A 19465-nucleotide genomic window follows, 5' to 3' on the forward strand; every position below is an offset into this window, starting at 1 on the left:
GGGGGAAGAGCCGTCGTACAGGGAGAGGACACTGGACGAGCTGGGGAGGAGAACCGGAGGCGTTTGGTCTGTGAGGGGGAGGCTGGCGGTGAGTGAGGACGGGAAGGAAGCAGTGGACGCGCAGCAATGCACAACTGTTGGAAAAACATTTCTGGATCTGCGGGAATTACCGGGGCAGAGACCAGGATTCCATCGTGGTCTCAAGGGGGTCAGGCAGGGGCAGGCGAAGGTCGTGGTTCATGGGTCGAATTATTTGGGCGTGGGTAAGTAAGCTAGCGTCTCTGATGAAGAATCTCAAACACAGAGCGGGCGGCGTCTCCTCTGGGTCACCTGACTTTTATACTCGACGCTGCCCGCTTTCATTTCCGCTTCCGGGTCGTTGTCTCCCTGGCTGGTCTGGCGCTCTCTGGTGGGTTGGAGGCATGTTGGCCATGACAATAGTTTTGATGCCTTCAGTGAGAATCTACCAAAGCAAATGGTCAGGAATATAAAGAAAACACATTGAATGAGAAGGTGTGTCCAAACGTTTCGCCTGTACTGCATGTGCAGTTCCAAAAAGCTCTCCTGTGGTTAATTTAATACGTACCCATTTTAAATAAAGTTTGCACCCCTTGTGGTAATAAGAGATTTTTCCCCCTTTTCCCCCCCAAACTGTTCAACGTCCGTGCTGACTATGGAAATGAAAGCGACTCCAGCCCCGTGAGCTGTGGAGGGCGGAGGGGGAGGCAGGAAGCTCCGCTCGTAGTAACACCGCCGCCGCTACACACCGACCGGCCTCCGCCACCGCCGGCTTGCTGTGCCCGCCCGCCGTGGGTAAGTTGTTCTCTCCCGGAAACGGCCCCCTGCCCGCCGTCTTCACGACGCCGCGGCGGCTACGGCGGAAGCCGAACTTTGAAACGCGCGACGGACCCGTCTGTGCGCGGCGTCGAGTCCTCCTGCGAACTCTGGACCTTTACTGCGGCTTCCGCGAAACGCGTCCGCACGGACTCAAAAAGTCCGTTTTGGGGGGGATTGTTGGAAGTTTCTGGAAGCATTGTTGCGGTCCGAGGGTCGACTTCCTCCTCGGGAGTGAAACCGGAGAGCTCCGCATACCGGAGCTCACGACGGGCTGAGCCCGCAGGCAACTCCGCGGACGACGGCAACTTGTTTTCGCTGCAGTTTCGGCGTCGGTGCTGGCGGGGGGGTGAAAAGCAGCAGCTGTCTTGGAAAAAAGCGTCTGCCAAGTACAGTAAAGTACAGTAAAGTAAAGCTTTTCCCCGGATCTGGCCCGACTGAGAGCAGCAGTGTGCAGGAGGCTTCCTCAGATGTTCGTGAACATGTAGTAAAACTCGTGCAGAAGTGTGGCGAGACAGACGGAGAGCAACGTTGTAATAACGCTCAGAGAACATCAGGAGAACAGTCTCCTTCTCTCCACGCATTATATCGCTGTTTCATAAACGCAAGGAAATTGTGCCATAAAGCCTTAGGTAAATCAACGCGTGATCTCTGTGTGTGTGTGTGTGTGTGTCAGAATTTGACACCCATATTAAAAACCCCAACAAGTAGTGGCCAGTATTTAGCCAGGACCCTGACAACATCAGGAGCAGAAAACTTTATTTATCCCAGAGGAAATTGCTTATGTAATGACAAAGCAATACACAAGAACAATGTAAACTAAAGTAAAATGTCTTTTTTTTTTTTGATTTGACATAACACGAAAAAAACACAGCAGCGTGAAAATCTTTAGAATAAGTTATTGCAATAAGTATTGACCAAGTGGTAATGTTGCACATGACAACTAGTGCACTAAAAGACATTGCAGTGCAGATAAGTGATTTAGCACATAATAAAGATGATGTTGCCCATAATAAAGTTAAATAACAGCGCTGTCTTTGTCTCTCCTTCCCCAGTGGATGAAGCCACCAAAGTACTGGGAGATGGCAGTGGAACTTCTGCAGAGATGATCCCCAGCAGAGTTTATTGTGGATAGCAACAAGCCTCCACGCCACCTTTACACATCGCCGCGATACCTTCTGACCTCCGTGATGTCGACCCCCCTGAGGCTGCTCCAGGCGTGCCTGGTTGCTCTGCTGACTTCTGACTGCTCTCAAGGCCACAGTTTCTTCACCTGTGAGCCCATCAAGGTGCACTGGTGCCACAGCATATCCTACAACATGACCTTCTTCCCAAACATGCTGGGGAACTACGACCAGGACATAGCTGCCCTGGCAATGAAGGTAGGCCATGCCGAGGAGGTGCGCATGAGCTCATCGCGTGATAATGTGGGTGAAAAATGTGTTCTGACTGGATCTGATGCATCTGATCCAAAAATGACTTAATTACAAGCTGCTCGTTCATGTTGGAGCAGGAAACTCTGCACCTTCCAGGGCTGGAGCTGTAGATGTTCCACATTGGTTGTTCAGTTCAAACCCTCAAATAGATAACAATGGACCATATTAAATAAATGGGCATTTCTGTAAATGTATAGTAAACCACATTTTCTGATGTCCTTAAGTGTCAGTTGGTATGTGTGCTGTCACCCTGGTGCTACAATTCAATTTGTAACTTCTATTGCTCTCTGCGAGCTTTATGCCTGATTGCGTCGCTTCACGAGCTTGCGTTGCCCCTCACACCTTGAGACTTTCCCAATGTCTTGTTTTCGCCGAGCCTTTGGATGTGCAGGGCGAGGATTCTGTGTGTCTCTTTTGTTGCTGTATCCAATAAAAGCTCCTCGCATTACAGGGCGGGTTAGCGCCACAGGGAGCGGCGCTGGCCAAATCATTGTGCGGCTCACAGAGCGACCTCGAGATTGGAAACACTCTCACTTCGCTCGCCTCCTTTTCCCCCCACTCACTTTCTTTATCAGCAGGAAAGGAAGTGGGAGGGGGTCGTTTTATACCAAGCTCCTATTGGTTGAAACCTTAGCGCACAGGCTGTGCGAGATGTCATATTAGAGCTCTTCCTTCTCTCCTTTCGGTGCCTCCTGGGTTAGTGTTGTTAGTGTTTCTGTTTTTCAGGCACCCATTAGTGCTCCTGGCAGAGCTGCTAATATGCCTGTAGCTATTCATCAGTCGGTAATTGTAGACCCTCTTCCCTCGGGCTAAATTACACAAGTAATGTGTCAGGCGAAGATTGCTGGATGGATGCATTTCTCAGAGGCGAGCAGAGTGATGGGCTTGTTGTGCCTCACGCGCTTGCTTTGAATAGGTCAACATGTATGAATTAATAATCCCTGAATGAACCCATACGAGAACTAATAAAAATCCATCTAAAAGCTTTAAAATCTGTTATTAAACACCCCAGAAACGTGGAGATTATAAGATAGTGGGGAACGATGCTTGGTTGCTAAGCAACGTCATTCGTGCAGGTAGAAGCAGCTTTTCACTTGAGGCTGTGATCGGTGCATTAATAAGGCAGAAGGATTTTTTTTTTTTAAATAAATGCAATGAGTGAGCACTCCAAGACTGCCTCTCAGATGGCTGTAATGCCAGGTTAGATTGACCTGTGAGATAAAAAGCCCCTTCAAGCACCAAGGTCTGGCTGCTCTTTGATGAACTGCAGGACCAGAAGTCCAAGTTCACTGTTGTGTTTTCATATTTGACACTATGACATTAATAAAGAGATTGTATTTACTCGGTCTGTCTTCCCATGTTTTTTACAAGGATAAGAGGAATAATAACAGGAAAATAATCTTTCTTTTGGCTTCTCCAGTTGACACTAGGCATGCAGAATTGATACTTCCCCTTCCCCAGAGAGTACCTGTCCAATGAGCCGTCAGAATATCAATTACCTAGAGAGAGGCAACGAAGACTGTAGATTGACTGTAGATAGCTTGGGCTTCTCCGCATGTATGATTTTATCCTTGATAAAAGAGTTTGGATGAATTTTCGTCACACCCCACCTTACTGAGGTGTTCACGAGATCAGTGACATCTGATACCAAGTTCCAGAGTTGGACCTCCATGGATCAGGGGTCTGGGGAATTTGCAGCGTGCCAGGGTGCATTATCCTGCTGAACGAGGCCACTGCCATCAGGCCTGAAGTAAAACTACTTTTACTTCAAGTTACACCCCCGAGGGGAACAGAGCATTGTTTTTAAAAGCCAAGGACTTGTATGTGAGTTGTTTTCGGCCGCCTCTTACTTCCACCCTTCCTTTCATGTGCTGAGGGACTGAAGGATAGGTCTGGAACGGCACCCGCCTCTCATGTTTAAGGTCCATCCGCTCCAGTCAAACCGCTTCCTTTCACCCCAGGCTTTTCCCAGCCGGCTGCCAGACATCTCTGGCTGATGCTTCCTGATGCCTGCCCCAGCCCCAGACTTCCTGGCCCCGCTCCCCTCCTCAGATCTCTTGCAGACAGAAGGACTTGCAGGGCAAGGATGTGGCGGCGATGAGCGCATGAAAGGGACTCTTTGTAATGATGCCCTGTGTCGATTTCTTCCCCCAAACCTAATAACGTGTTTATGAGACGCCTAAATCCTGCAAGAATTAACGTACAGCAGGATGGTGCTTTTATTGAGCTGCTTGCGTTTTTTCTTTTCCTAAACGCGCCAATCCATACACACCTTGAAGTGCTTGAACAAGTTTGGAAAATACCAATACTGCAATATATCGCAAATATTTATTTACTTGCAGAGATGAGAATCGGCGTGCAACTACAATCTCCACTCCTGTAGATGGAATTGGTATACCCGACAAAAACATTCACTTGTGCTGGCAACTGTGACCTTTGGCCTCTGATCACAGAAATGCAAATGTTTATGTGAAATTCTGATATTTTGTTCCTAAAATATCACTTTCACAAGAAATTGCACAGCACGCGGTGACACAGCGAAATGTGTCCTCTGCTTGTAACCATCACCCTTGGTGAGCAGCGGGCAGCCATGACAGACGCCCGGGGAGCAGTGTGTGGGGACGATGCTCTGCTCAGTGGAACCTCAGCTCGGGATTCACACCGGCAACCTTCTGATTACGGGGCCGCTTCTTAACCACTCGGCCATCGCTGCTTGTAACGTGAGGTGATAGTGATCCTGATAACGAGGAGTGAAACCACATGAGGTCCTAGTGACCTTCACATTTGACCACCAAATTCTCGGCTGCAAGGTGGTGCGGCAGTCGGCAACGTGGCTTCACGCCTTAAAGGTTGTGAATTCGATTGCCTGTAAGCTCTACTCTTGACTATGAAATGTTCATGCCATGGTTAAGGGTGTAGAATATCGTAGTGAAATCATGTTACATTTTTATGCTGCAATGTTTTTGTATCTCCCACAAATAATAAAGTGTATATGTCTCAAGTTACTGAAATGAAACATACTAATGGCACAAATATTCTCTCTCTGAACACGAATGCTTGTTATATCCAGCAGTACTTGCAGTTTTCAGGCAGAGCAGGATGTATTGGCCTGAATATACCGCAGATTTGCATGCTGTATGCATGCAAAGTGGGTTTAGCCCTTTCTCCAAGGTTGGTTGGACAAAAGCCTGCATGGCCGTCTTATTCTACAGATTCTTAACGTGATTTAGGTCAGGACTCTGTAGGATATTTCACTTTTTTTCTGTATTTGAGTTAATCCAGCATTGCTTTGTCCTTGTGCTTGTGATTATGGATCTCCTGATGGGTGAACTAACTGTTTAGCAGAAAAGAAAGCATTGAATCAGGTTCCATTATAGCATTGAGCGAATATTTATATATATATTTTTAGTTGTGTTGTATATAAAAAATGAGACAAATTGCGTTTGATCTTTAATAGCTTTTGCTATTAAAATGTGGTTAAACAAAACCCAACAAAGAGCTTTTTAACCATCAGTTGACCAGAAAATATGTAGTGAGAGTACATGACAGTAGTTATGTAAAATAAGGAGTGTGGGTTTAAACTTGTCTCTCTGCTTGATGACACTACTCATACTGTCAGTATTTTAGACATTGTCTTTGTAGTGGAACTGGGTGGGCACGTTTTATGGGAAATTATAAAATTATGCGTACATGTTTTCATACATGTTTAATGGGCATCCTCCATTCTCAGTGAAAATTATTTAAATCAGAATGCACCGTGAATCATCGCTCTTCTTCAACAAGCTGAAGCTCTTCTAAATGTAATATCCGCATGCCAGGGGTGCAAATCTTGAGTTCATTTTGAAGTTTTGCTCAGAATGGACCTTCTTATTCAACCGCACAATCAAGAAAGTGCCATCTGATGACTGTTAAGACATTTCTTATGCAACATTTTTAAAAAATATTTATTAAAACAATAAACTAAATATGAAATATGGGAATAAAAAAATTAGATGCATAAAATACCTATGAATTTTGACATTTAGACTTGTACAATTACATTTACAGAACTGTGTATATACAGATTTTTGCTACCTAGAAATCCACATTTAAGGACTGGGTGGCCTTAAATATTCAACCCAGTTTCTCCAGTTCAATGTAAACTGTTAAAATGTTCATTTTTGATTAACATGTGCAATAATCTTCATTTTGTAAATGTCCATTTTAATGTTGATTCATTTACTCAAAGACGTGATAGCCATTTTTTGTGTAATTTTTTTACTAGTTACCAGTGAGATATTCATTAAATACTTATTTTGTATCTGTCTTTCTTAATCAATATTTAAAAAAAATATGTATTATCTCTTATATTATGTGTCCAAAGGTGTTTGACAATATTTCGTGATAGATTGTGAACTTCTTCCCAATAATCTTTGACAACAGGAATTAGAAAATGGTTTGCATTTTTGTTTCCACAATTTCTCCAAAAAAATGTAGGTTTATGGATTGGTGTAATAAATGATCTAATCAAGGTTTTTCAGTTTGCAAGTATTTTAACAATATTTTACTTTTCAGTAAAAACAGCAAATAACATCATTTCAAATTTTTATGCTTTACTTCTCCCTCTTGCTGACAGCCCTTCATGCCCCTGGTGAACCTCAGGTGCTCCCCAGATGTCCATCTTTTCTTCTGCCAGGCTTTTGTCCCAAATTGCATAGAGCCCAGTCGGGTGGTGCAGCCGTGCCGGGAGCTTTGTGAGGCGGTGTACTCCGACTGCAGCTCAGACATGCAGACCTTTGGCATCCCCTGGCCCGTGGAGCTGCAGTGTGACAGGTGACCCACTGGAGCTCAGAGAACAACCGCAGATTCAAAAACAGCAGATGGGTCCATTTTAATGAGCTTCTAAATAGCCGTTGAATATTTTTTTATATTTCTTGGTCCAGTAGTTGCTTGGAAAGTGAATGATGCCTAGGTTTTTATTGATTTATAATTATTTGTCAAAATGTACATGGTAACATTTGTGAATAATTTTTGTTATTTTGTTTTTCGCATAAATTAATCATATCCACTATTCCCCAGATAAACATGATCTTACCGTAATTCAGATATTCTTACTGTAAAGCTTCACTAATTAAGGGGTCCTTATGACCCACAGGTGCAAGTAAGTTTGGGCTTGATGGCACTAATATGTCATTTTGCCACACTCTTCTGACTGTCCTTAAGCCCAGTTGAAGCCTGCTGATCTAGAGACATGGTTCAGAAACCCCCATGTATTTGTGTCATTTGAATTTCCATTAATGGCATTTGGTTATGCCCTTTTCCTGAGCAACTTAAGTTCTTTGAATATGCAAAAAAAAATCATGATGATCATTGTTTAACTGGACAATTTTTTTTTTTCATTGATTGACAGCAGTGTTTTTTTTTTTTTTTGTTCCTTAAGGCTAGAGCGTTGTCAGCCCTCCCCTGATGGGTCTGCAGCTCCACCTGCAAAGCAAGTGACCACCCCCAAGAGCTCCGCATCAGCAAAGCGGGACCTGGGCTTCTGGTGCCCGCTCCAACTCAAAACCAAGCCGGGCCAGGGCTCCTCCTTCATGGGCGCCCAGGACTGTGCTCCACCCTGTGAAAGCATGTACTTCAAGCCCAGCGAGATCGAGTTTGCTAAGACCTTCATTGGCGTGTGCTCAATCGTCTGCCTGGCCGCTACGCTCTTCACCTTCCTAACGTTCCTCATTGACGTCAAGCGCTTCCGTTATCCTGAGAGACCCATCGTCTTCTATGCCGTGTGTTATAACTTTGTTTCACTTATCTACTTTATCGGCTTCCTGCTAGGCAACAGTGCGGCGTGTAACGAGGCAGCCCACTCTGGTGCTCTGAAGACTGTTGTCCTTGGTGCCCAAGGGAGCAAAGGCTGTACTTTTCTCTTCATGCTCCTCTACTTCTTCTCCACGGCTGGCATCGTGTGGTGGGTCATCCTCACCATCACCTGGTTCCTGGCAGCTGGGCCAAAGTGGAGTTGTGAGGCCATTGAGAAGAAGGCTGTGTGGTTCCACTCGACAGCCTGGGGACTTCCAGGTGCACTCACGGTGGTTCTGCTGGCTCTGGACAAGGTGGAGGGTGACAGCATCAGTGGCGTGTGCTTTGTTGGGCTGTACGACCTGACAGCGCTACGGTGGTTCGTGCTGGCGCCACTCTGTGTGGGTGTGGTGGTCGGCCTGGCGCTGCTGCTGGCGGGCATCGTGTCCCTCAACAATGTGCGGCAGGTCATCCAGCATGACGAACGCAACCAGGAGAAGCTGAAGAAGTTCATGATTCGCATTGGTGTCTTCAGTGGCCTCTACCTTCTGCCATTGCTCACATTGCTCGCCTGCTACCTGTTTGAGCAGAGCAGGCGGGAGGCCTGGCAACTCACCTGGATCAACGACCACTGCAAAGACTACAGCATCCCCTGTTCCCATAAGGTACGCAGTTTTCAATCTGTTTGGGTAAGTTTCCTGTTCATGAACTAAGCCTAGTCCTGGAATAAAAGAAGTAAAATGCCACTGAAGTTCAAAACAGCCTACAATCGCCCCCAGAATACAAAAAGAAATAATTTAATTAATGAATTAAGAACCACCGCTGCAGAGCTCCACCGAGACATGAACTGTATCACCCAGGAACAGTTATTCTTAACCAGATCAAGAAAAGGACCCCAATTCTTTTTAAATGTCTTAAGGGAACTCATAAGTGAAAGTCTTATCCTTTCCAGTTTAATGAAATAAAGAATATCTCGTATCCAGTGAATTTGGCTGGGAGGTTTAGAGGATTTCCAGTTTGTCATAATCAATCTTCTCGCCAGTAAGGTAGTAAAAGGCCAGCACATCCCTTTGATGAGTAGACAATGAAGGCGGTGAGGAGAAAACTCCAAACGATGCCCCGAGCGGGTTGGGCTCTACTCTTTTCCCCACAAATTCTGACAACATGTCAGATATCTCAGTCCAGTACTGGTGTAAAGAAGGGTAAAGTCAGAACATATGAATAATATTGTCAGAAGACCGCTGACATCGGTCACACAATGGACTGACGTGCTCATAGATTTGTGACAATAGTGTAATATGAACGGTGTAAGATCTTAAACGGTATGAGGCCAAGTCTAGCGGAAATAGATGATCCATGAACTCGCAGCAGAACCTCCTCCCAAATCTCATCAGGAATTTCCTGTCCCAAATCCTCCTCCCAAACTGTCTTCAGAGGGGTTAGTGAATTAGCGCATACATTAAAAATTTGATTATAAATGTAAGAAACCGAACCTTTCAGGGATGGAGTTGGTTTAAGAAGGTCATCTGGGGGTAGACTGGGAAATGTGGGAAAGGTATAATGAGCAAAGCTACGCACCTGCAAGTATCTAAAGAAATGATGCTGAGGAAGAGAATATTTAGGAAGCAGTTGTGTAGAAGAAGCAAAGACGTTGTCTATATATAGGGCTTTAAAAGAGTGAATGAGATCATCAACCAAATATGGAAGGAACTGCTGATTTGCAGCCAGCGGGGCATAGGTGGAAGAAGTTTGTAACCCAAAGTACCGTTTAAACTGCACCCAAATTCTGAGAGTAGTTCTAACAATCCTATTTATAGTATAAGACAGAATAGGAGAGTGCACTAAAACTTTCAGAGATACAGGTTTGACCGAATTTGCTTCTATTGCCAACCAATTCATTTTTAGCATCTGATGGTTCAGACTGAAGCCAGTATTTGAGGATCCTAATATTAGATGCCCAATAATAAAACCTAAAAAGTGGTGAGGCTAACCCACCATGTTTTCTTGGTCTTTGTAAGTACTGTCTGCATAGTCTTGGATGAGTACCTTTATTAACATATTATTATATGTGTTTTGTCTACCTTAGTCATAAAATCCAGTCTGAGATAATTAAAATATGATGGTGTATTATAAAAAATTTGGTGTATGGCCCATTAGTGTTATGCATCACATACAGAAGCACCACTAAATGGAGTTGCCTGATTGTGAATGTTCATACAAGTTATCATGTTGCTTATCGTTGTAGAATAGAGAATTGATGGTTATGCATTTAATTAAAACAAAGACATATAGGTGCTCCAGATATATTAGAAGTTAATTAAATGTTCATTGATTATTTGTGACCTTGAGATGAAATCTCTTTGTTTCATCGGCAGCGACACATTTTCATGTTACACCAGTAGGCAATGTCTTTGTAAGTATCCCCTAGGAGATATTTATTTTGATGTATTCATTTACTTATTTTGTACAGAAGGCAGAGTTTGGCCACCCAGATCTGTCCCTGTTCCTGGTGAAATATCTGATGACCCTGGTGGTTGGAATATCGGCTGTATTCTGGGTCAGCAGTAAAAAGACCTGCTCAGAATGGGCCTTCTTCTTCAACCGCACGCGCAAGAAAGAGTAAGAATAAGATTCAGTGGCATCTGATGAAATTACATATTCTACATATTCTATTTATTCATAGGATGAAACTAAACGTACAGACACAAAGTAGTGGCGCCCTTTGTGTTTGAGTAAACAAAAAATATATTTTTTGAATAATTTTTAATCGTTGCTGTGTTTCACAATCCTGTTCTCAGTCCAATCAGTGAAAGTCGACGTGTGCTGCAGGAGTCTTGTGAATTCTTCCTGAAGCACAATAGTCGGGTGCAGCACAAGAAGAAGCACTACAAGCCCAGCTCTCACAAGCTGAAAGTCATCTCCAAATCGATGGGCACCAGCACCGGAACATGCGCAGCGGGCACCGGCAACCACGGCAACACGTCCTCCACCCCCGCCGCGGGCAACCACTACATTCCGAGCCAAGCCTCTTTCTCCGAGGCTCAGGGCTCCTCCGAGGTCTCGGGGAAGGAGCATGCGGAGCGCCGCGCCTCCAGTCGGGCCTCCAGGGAACCAGCAGGTCAGGCCATGGCTACCCGGTCAGGGTCCGAGAGACGCAGCAAGGCTGGAAGCTCCAGTAAGGTCAGCACTCGCTCCGAGAGTTTCCGGAAAGCTCCAGATGGGAGGTTAGTAATGTTCCCTCTCATTATCACTATTGTTACAACTTTATCATTCCAACCCAATCAGATGGGTTAAATGTGTTCATTTTAAAATTATGTTCAATTTATTATAATATATTACAGTTTACGTGTATGGCATTTATCAGATGGTCTTATCCAGAGCGCCTTACAATCATTAGTGACAGGGACAGTCCTACTGTAGACACTCAGGGTTAAGTGTGTTGCTCAGTGTTACCCACTAGGCCATTACTACCAATGCTGATTTTATGTATAGAGATTTCTGACTTTAGAAACAGCAATGCTGACTCTTACAAGTCTTTGTTGAGTGATTTTGGTTTATCCACTCCAGGATGACACCCAAAGGAGACCTGTCTGATGACAGGCAGCCACCCGTGCTGTCCCCTCTGCAGACCGAGAGCCAAGGCAGAGAGAGCAGCTGCTCCAGCATCTCCAAACCCCAGCCGCAGTAGAGCAGCAAAGCTGCTGCTTCTGCCTCCTGCTGAATTTCTTTTCTTTTTTTTTTTCTTTAGGTATTCTGCAATGCAACTGTTACGTGGGACACAGAAAATCTGTGAATAATGAGTTTGTCATACTTATGTGAGACTTGAAACATGAGTCATTTCGCCCATTTCCTTTTTTACTGCTGTTGATTGTGTAAATTTGCAAACATATAGAAATAGTCAAAACACTGTATTGGGAGTGAAACATACTCTGAAACATACCCTTATTCTACATGCGCTTCATGTTTAATATGCTGGACATGTGCGAAACATTTAAACATTATGCAAATCTTTTTGTGTAGCGATTCCGGTCTCAGACGGGGCGTAGTCTTTGTTTTTTTTTTTTTTTTTTCATGCTCTTTTCAAAAGTCTTATTTTGTCCAAGTGTCATTTGATAGGGAATAGGAAATGAGAGAATGCAGACTGTACCTCAAAACAGAATTACACCACCACAAAGATATCCAGTCACATTGCTCTAGTGTGGAGCAACTTTCCATGTATGATTTTCAGTGGAATTTGTTCATGTTTGTGTGTTTATTTTTATTATTTTATTTTTCCTTCACACATTTTAAATATTGTGAATGTTACCAGGAGACTGATATTTGTATCAAAAATATTTCTGATCATATTCTGCACAGTTCAAATGTCTCATTTTTGTAAAGTTTTAAGCTTTAATTAGTTTTTTTTTTTTTTTTTTTTTGGTCATTTCAGTGGCATTCTTTGTCAATCAATGAATAAATGCCTATCATTAATTTTCATCAAGCTAATATTTAACTTTGAAATAACATAGCAAAAACCACCATCATACTAAACCTACAAATAATGCTGTTGGCTATTGAATGATTATTGTCAGCAAGCCAAAGAAGCTACACCGTACCCTGATTAACTACTTCCTCGCTGGCCATAGACAGAAAATGAAAATGCAAATATAAGTGCTTTATAAATTACTTCACAGTTTCATAACATTGTGTACAGATTGGTAAGGAGAAGGAAGGTGAAAGGGAAGTTCTAGTTCAAGTTATTTTTCAAATAACAAAACCTGCTGTATCCCAAAATATTTGTATGTTAAGTAAAGTGCTCATATTTATGTATTCTGTCATGCAGAGTCAAATTGTATTCTTTTTATACTGTTGCTTTAAAATAAAATAAACATGGGTCTATATAAATATTGACAGCAAAATAACTAACATTATTAATCAATCTTTCTGAATGAAATACAGACTACTTTTGACTTCCTGTTCTTTTTTCATATTTGAACAAATGTCTAGAGTTAGTCATCAAGCAGTTTGAGCTTTGGTGGTGTTACTGTGTTTTCTTCCTGTAAATGACTAGGCATTAGAAAAGAGGAAACCACGGCTTTTGCATTTGTAACGGACATGAAGACCACAACGCGGTCGACCGGCTTCATATTTATTTTCTTTCTTGGACTGGAGGCTCGGGTTTCTGGTATGTATTGTGGCACATTAGGAGTATTGTTGTGATGTAATTGGAAGAATTCCGTGCAAAACATCTGACAGGCAGGGTTCTGACAGTAGCAGCTTTTTATGCGTTTATGCTCTTCCTGTCTCTTATTGCGGTTGTTTGTCTCCCTAAAGTCACCACATTGGTCCTTTATCCTCTTGGAAGCCGCGTCCATCTGTCATGTGGCTCAGGACCCCACAGTTCTTGCTCTTCCATTGTGTGGAAAAAGAAAGGGTGGCATGATAGTGTTGAACTTATTCGTAATGAGAGGGTGAGTGCGGGTGAAAAGCGGATGAGTCTGGGATCAGACTGTTCTCTACAAATCCAGGATTTCCGGAATACTGACGCAGGTGATTATATGTGTGATAATGGGGCCACCAGCACGTCAGCCATCAGTCTGGCTTTTCCTAATAGTAAGTATGTTTCATTTATTTATTTCATATATACTGCTGCTCATTTTCTGAGGACCCATTTCTACTGTAACTTGGAATTCTGGGCCCCTCTTATTCACATCCCATTAAGAGCAGGCATTCCATGGATCACTCCAATAACAACAACCCTGGGAATGTGAATGTGTGTGATATTTTAATACGCAGTATCATCAACCATGTGAAATGTCCAGCCAGCAGTCACAGTGAAGTTTCCAAGCAATACATCTACAGACACATGATCTTGTCAGGAACAGTGGGTAGTAGAGGCAGGAATAGAGGACGCAAATTGCACAATTTGACAAATGGGATTTACTCAGAACAGACACGCAATACATAAACATAGATAAATATGAAAACGACTAAACACAAACACAGAGCAGTATACAGTATATACACAAAAACAGGGGAGACAGTCAGGTAATCGGGCAAACATTTACATTTGACATTTACAGCATTTATCGCCCTCATCCAGAGCTTTATCCAACAGGGACAGTCCCCCCTGGAGTAATTTTAGGGTTAAGTGTCTTGCTCAAGGATACCATGGTAATAAGTGGGATTTGAACCTGGGTCTTCTGGTTCATAGGTGAGTGTGTTGCTAGGCTACTACCACCAAACTCATGGACTCCATGGAAACCCCATCCCAGAACACAAACCGGAGCACCCCTCATGGTCGGAAACCGTGACAGATGTACTTTTATCTATATACACGCACTTACCATAACCACTTGTTCCTAGTTATAGGTCTACTGACTTTCCATAACCGCCTGGTGCTAATCAGGGTCACTGTAACCGGAGACCATCATGAGACACTTGGTGCAAACACATTTACTCACTCACACACACACTCACCTACTGAGAACCTGAAAGAAAGTTGCACCAACATGGGGAGAGCGTACAAACTCCGCCCACACCTCGGAGGTGGGAGGCCACATCTCTAAATACAGTGTCTCCTTGCAGTTCATTATAAAACTAGATCCTAGAAGTCACCCATTGTAAATTTACCCATGTAAATGCCAGACAATTTTAATTTTGAATATGATAAGCAGGATTGGTTTGTAATTGTTGCTTTTTTGGATTGTTGAATTTGATTTTTTTCAGTCACACAAGAACTGGGAGGTGATAGTACTTTAGTACTTCAATGCTTCCCAGCTGACTCGAGGGGCATTTTTAACCGAAACAATTGTACTGGATTTAATTTTAAATGGATAAATGAAGCCCAGTCTGAGTTACAAGGACCAAGATATGAGATCACTGAAGTTACATGCATGTCAAAGCTGCATGTAAAACTAAAGAAAACAGATCACAAGAGGAAGTGGACGTGTCAAGTGTCCCAAGAAGGCGTCTTCACAGCTTCAACTAGCCACACAACCACATTGAAAGGTAAAGCTGCAAAGTTGATGACCCATTGTGACACCCTGTTCCAATTATTAATCAGTCATGCACACATGTGAACAGCAGCGCAATCTCTTTATTCTAATCCACATGTCTGCAGTAATTCATACATGACATCTAGACATTAGATGACATTAGATTATAATTAATTAAGTAATCATTTGTTTACCACAGTAATGAACACAGTTTTGTTGTGTTAACATCCATAATTTTCTGTTAGGTAACCTGGATTCCACAGTCACTGAGATAGTCCTTTTGAATATTAATATTGTATAATAAAATGTGTAACATATTGATTACACTGTGCGAGACAGTTGGTGCACCAGCAGTTTCCATGGTTATGCTGGAGAATGTGTGTGTTATTTCCGTCTCTCTCATAGATGGTGTGGATGAAGTGTATGCTACTGAGGGTGGATCCGTGGCATTACCCTGCATTGACAATGATGTCCTGACTCATGGACACCGGTTGGAGTGGTCTGTGGGTGGGAAGACCCTTTTCAGTCTGTCCCACCATGATGGTGTCACAGTAACTGGACACGATCCTCCTGGATGTCGGATGAATGCAGACTCCTCTTTGGTTGTGAAGTCAGTGAGTGAGCAGCATGCTGGCCTCTATACGTGTGCCGAGTTCAACAATTTCACACAGATATTAACACACAGGGCGGTGCTACTGCACACTTTGAGAGGTGAGACGGGCTGGGTTGTGTTTGACAATAATAATGAGATCGGGTTTGAACGAATAATTCAAGTCTTTTCTCTCAGTGACTGAAGAAATCTCTGCTACACCAACACAAAGAAACATCACCCTCACCTGCACCCTGACCTGTGCGGAGACCTGCGACCCAGAACAGTACATCTCATGGCAGGGTGGGCAACTTGTCACAGCTGTTCCAAAGGCCAGAACCATTAGATCCGAGCTGCTCCTCCCAGATGTACAGAGCTCAGACAGGGTGACCTGTGTGGCTCTCAGGGAGCAGATGGAGAAGGCCAGTCAAGAATGGGTTCCTCTGAGAGGTAAGATGAAGCAGCGAACTGGTCCAGGTTAGATCAGTATTTGTGGTGCATTCTGATGCCTGTTATATCTGGTTTTCTCAGAAGGTCCACCAGTCGCTGTAATCGCAGGCATTTCTTTTCTGATCATAATCCTCCTCCTAGCCATTGGTGTGTTGCTCTGGTGGAAAAGGAGAAAAGCAGGGGATCAGGGTAAGCCAAAGAATGTGTTTCTCCCTGTAAATAATCCAATTTTTTAATCACAAACTTGTCATTTCAAATATCATATTTACCCTTTTAGAGGCTTCATCTGACCGAATTGGAATGGTAAGAAATGTTTTACATTTTTTAATAATTCATTTTGTAAATACTCATGGGTACTATATGGTAAACTGTAATCCTTTGGCCTTGAAAAACAACTAAGATGGAACATCTTCATCATTTGTTATTGTTTTATTCTATAAAAAAGTGTGAACTGTGTTCTCATATCCGGTTTCCTGAACCATAGAGAGCATGAGCCCAAACTAGGTTTTCACCTTAAAATAATACTAATATTGATGATTAATTGACATATTGATTACACTGTGCGAGGCAGTTGGTGCGCCAGCAGTTTCCATGGTTATGCTGGAGAATGTGTGTCTTCACACAACTTTACTGATTAGAAATTATTTTGAACCTTGAGCTAGGTGAGACAGTCACTGTTCAGATTCAGATTTAACTGCATTTGCCATATAATCTGTATATTATCTGATTTTTTTAGGGTCATATCTATGAAGTATGTTTGGAGGCTGAACCACCACTGGAAAACACTTCACAAACACAAGATGTGACCATTTATACCTTAGCACAACCTGTAAACCATCATTAATGCTGTCATCAACATGCATTTCTTATTAACTGCTTTCTAGTTCTATCACTAAATATGAGAACGTATTAGTACATAACAGTGACAACAATACATCACTGTGACAGATCATTGTCATATTTTCCCCTACTTAATCTCTGTAAATATCCTCTGCCATAATAAATGATAATAGTTTATAATAGTTTGGGGTATTTATTACACTGAAAAATATTAATAATAATCATCATCTATCAGCAACATCTTGACTGTAAAATAAAATTATTTCAGAATGTCTCTGATTGCACCAAGGTGAACTGAATCATTTTTATATTGACTGTCATACAATTTTGCACACGTTCAAAGCTAATTCATTCAGTTCTAGGTAAACATGAAGCATGAATTGTCTCCATTTGTTCACCAGAGACCTATAATTTATTGGGCTGTCAATCAATATAAATAAACTTCAGAAGGTTAGAACATGTTAAAGCCAATCATGTAAAATATCTTGCCTGCAGTACCTATTGATTATGCAAGCCAATCAGTTGCTTATGTTGGCCATTTTGTCAGGAGTGAGAAACAAAAATTGGTTGTTGCTTCCATGCTCCATGTGCAGCAGAAACGTACACCACCATTCAAAAGTTTGGGGTGTCCTCATGGTGTCGTGGTCAGATGATACAGTGGAATGAAATCTCTGTAATCAATTTATAATCGCTGCCATAATGAACTTCCCCTCCATCTTGGTTTGAGAGTAACTTCAATGGTTTGTTTGTAATGGTGGTGCATCAATGCATCACAGGCCACAAAAGTACAACACAATGTATCTTTGACCATGGTGTGCAGAGAATATCTATATGCCAATAATTTTATTTTTATTTCTGTGTGTTTCTTTCATGGCCCCTGCACCAGAACCACAACCCCTAGGGGTGCATGGATGGCCTCCCGGAAGTAGACGGGACAAGGGTCTGTGTTCACTATTCATATATGGCTGCTATCTTGGTTATTGCACGCTCATCACTGTAACTTAGTCCTTTGTTGCTGTAAGCTGATATTTGATGCCTGGCCACTCGTTTAAGATTTTGGCCTTGTCTGCCATTCGTTCTGCCACCAATGATACCATTCTCTCACCTGCCCACCGATACCGCCTCAGCCCTGCCTCCAAAAGACCCAATCCTTGCCAATACTGACCCTCGCTTGAAGGTCACACTTTCGCCAGCATGCTTCCTGTACCGCCAAACCACGGAAAAGACAGCACCTGTTATTATTCTGTGAGCTTCTGCCTTGCCCCGCGCGGGCATCTGCCTCTGGACACCGCGCTGCAAATGCCCTCCCACATTCTGCCTCTGACCGTCAGCCCAAGGAGCCACACGCATCTCTTTCAAGCTCTCCTGCTTCTTCAGCCTCTTCCAGCATGTCTGCATGACCCCTCCTGTGATACTTTATAATGGCAGATGCTCATCTGTTCTTGTGGATCTGTGCTTTTATTTGCAGTCAAGTTCAAGGCACACCTTCTGAGGTTGGGATATGTTTGTTGCAGAACTCTATATTCATGCTAGATGTTGCCCTGGATTTCATTTCATTGTCATGTTCAGTGTGTTAATCTCATTCTCAACAGCACAATGGAATAGTGCTACTACTGTAGACTCAATGCAATCCATTAATACTGGCAATAGGTTAGATGCAGGCACTGTAAGTAAAGAACTTGTCAAATTTTGTCAAGATGTTCTGATGTTCATTGTAACGTGACCAGTCAAGCTGCACAGAATCTTTGCCCTGATGCTGCATGTGAGGAAAGTTCTGCAGGTCACAGCATTGCAGCCAACCAGTTATAGCTGCTTTTAAATGCGTCTCCCTGCAAATTAAGATCATTGAGAGGTTCAGTATGATCTGTCAGGAAGGCTAAATCCAAAAGGTTTTTCTCTAGCAATGCATATTCATTTTGAAAAGTTTCAGGAAATCTTTTAGTTCACGTTTTGGGAAAGGAAGGAAAGAAGGATGCTTGACAGAGCAGAGATAGGGGGCTGCAAAATGGAAGCAAAAAACATCAGGTTCGTCATTAAACCTACCTATCATCTGCTCCCATCTCCAAAAACCTTCCACAAGTGGTATGGCAAAGACCCAAGCTGTGCCCTCTGCCCAACCCGCAGGTTTTTAGGGGGAAGGCACAGTCCGAATTGGTGGCTCCTTGGAACCGCATCCGACCAATATGGTGGGCTGGGGGTTGGGGTTTGCTTTGGTTCCTTTTCTTGTGCCAGGTTTCTGTTCTTGATTAATAATTATCTGGGTGACCGTGTGAGCCCGGCCATCATTGCCATGCCTTGCTAATGCTGTTGCAAATGCAATTTCCCAAAGCCATATTACAAAATTAGGGACCTGATGGGGGTCTTAAAAAAGTTCAGTTTAACAATATAACAGTTCGATTAATGCACCTATTTTGGTATTTTAATGTAAAAGGATTTATTGACTATGTTCGTTGCCCTGTACTTGTACATGTGTAATGACAATAAAGTTGAATCTAATCTAATCTAATGTTGTGTTGTCATTTCCATGGTTATGCTGGAGAATGTGTGTGTTATTTCCGTCTCTCTCA

General features: G+C 43.0%; 2 protein-coding genes across 5 annotated transcripts; both read left to right on the forward strand.

The window, feature by feature from the left end:
• The first annotated feature begins 515 nt into the window (after positions 1 to 515).
• fzd6 (frizzled class receptor 6) lies at positions 516 to 12943 on the forward strand. Of its 2 annotated transcripts, none has more exons than XM_028981655.1 (7): positions 516 to 813; positions 1890 to 2216; positions 6886 to 7082; positions 7690 to 8707; positions 10513 to 10661; positions 10841 to 11266; positions 11610 to 12943. In XM_028981655.1, the coding sequence occupies exons 2-7, from the start codon at positions 2025 to 2027 to the stop codon at positions 11728 to 11730; spliced, it is 2103 nt and encodes a 700-aa protein (XP_028837488.1). In that variant the 5' UTR covers positions 516 to 813; positions 1890 to 2024; the 3' UTR covers positions 11731 to 12943. The 2 variants fall into 2 exon arrangements, with proteins under 2 accessions (XP_028837488.1, XP_028837489.1); XM_028981656.1 differs by lacking the exon at positions 516 to 813 and adding an exon at positions 1034 to 1466.
• A 49-nt stretch (positions 12944 to 12992) lies between these two features.
• On the forward strand, positions 12993 to 19200 carry LOC114790498 (uncharacterized). 3 transcript variants are annotated; one of them, XM_028980607.1, is made up of 9 exons: positions 12993 to 13206; positions 13356 to 13634; positions 14751 to 15032; positions 15425 to 15730; positions 15807 to 16058; positions 16140 to 16247; positions 16336 to 16361; positions 16795 to 16809; positions 17785 to 19200. In XM_028980607.1, exons 1-9 carry the CDS (start codon positions 13137 to 13139, stop codon positions 17797 to 17799), a joined length of 1353 nt encoding a protein of 450 aa, XP_028836440.1. In that variant the 5' UTR covers positions 12993 to 13136; the 3' UTR covers positions 17800 to 19200. The 3 variants fall into 3 exon arrangements, with proteins under 3 accessions (XP_028836440.1, XP_028836439.1, XP_028836441.1); XM_028980606.1 differs by lacking the exon at positions 17785 to 19200 and having other exon boundaries at positions 16795 to 17075; XM_028980608.1 differs by lacking the exon at positions 17785 to 19200 and having other exon boundaries at positions 13118 to 13206; positions 13550 to 13634; positions 16795 to 17075.
• The last annotated feature ends 265 nt before the right edge of the window (positions 19201 to 19465 follow it).

This window comes from Denticeps clupeoides, chromosome 5 (genome assembly GCF_900700375.1).
Source record: "Denticeps clupeoides chromosome 5, fDenClu1.1, whole genome shotgun sequence".
Taxonomy (NCBI): Eukaryota; Metazoa; Chordata; class Actinopteri; order Clupeiformes; family Denticipitidae; genus Denticeps; species Denticeps clupeoides.

Coding starts and splice junctions, on each gene's coding strand:
- fzd6 (XM_028981655.1), top strand. CDS start 2,025: ATGTCGACCCCCCTGAGGCTGCTCCAGGCGTGCCTGGTTGCTCTGCTG. Junction 2,217..6,885: donor TAGCTGCCCTGGCAATGAAG/GTAGGCCATGCC, acceptor TCTTGCTGACAG/CCCTTCATGCCCCTGGTGAA. Junction 7,083..7,689: donor GTGGAGCTGCAGTGTGACAG/GTGACCCACTGG, acceptor TTGTTCCTTAAG/GCTAGAGCGTTGTCAGCCCT.
- LOC114790498 (XM_028980606.1), top strand. CDS start 13,137: ATGAAGACCACAACGCGGTCGACCGGCTTCATATTTATTTTCTTTCTT. Junction 15,033..15,424: donor CCACACAACCACATTGAAAG/GTAAAGCTGCAA, acceptor TCTCTCTCATAG/ATGGTGTGGATGAAGTGTAT. Junction 15,731..15,806: donor GCTACTGCACACTTTGAGAG/GTGAGACGGGCT, acceptor CTTTTCTCTCAG/TGACTGAAGAAATCTCTGCT.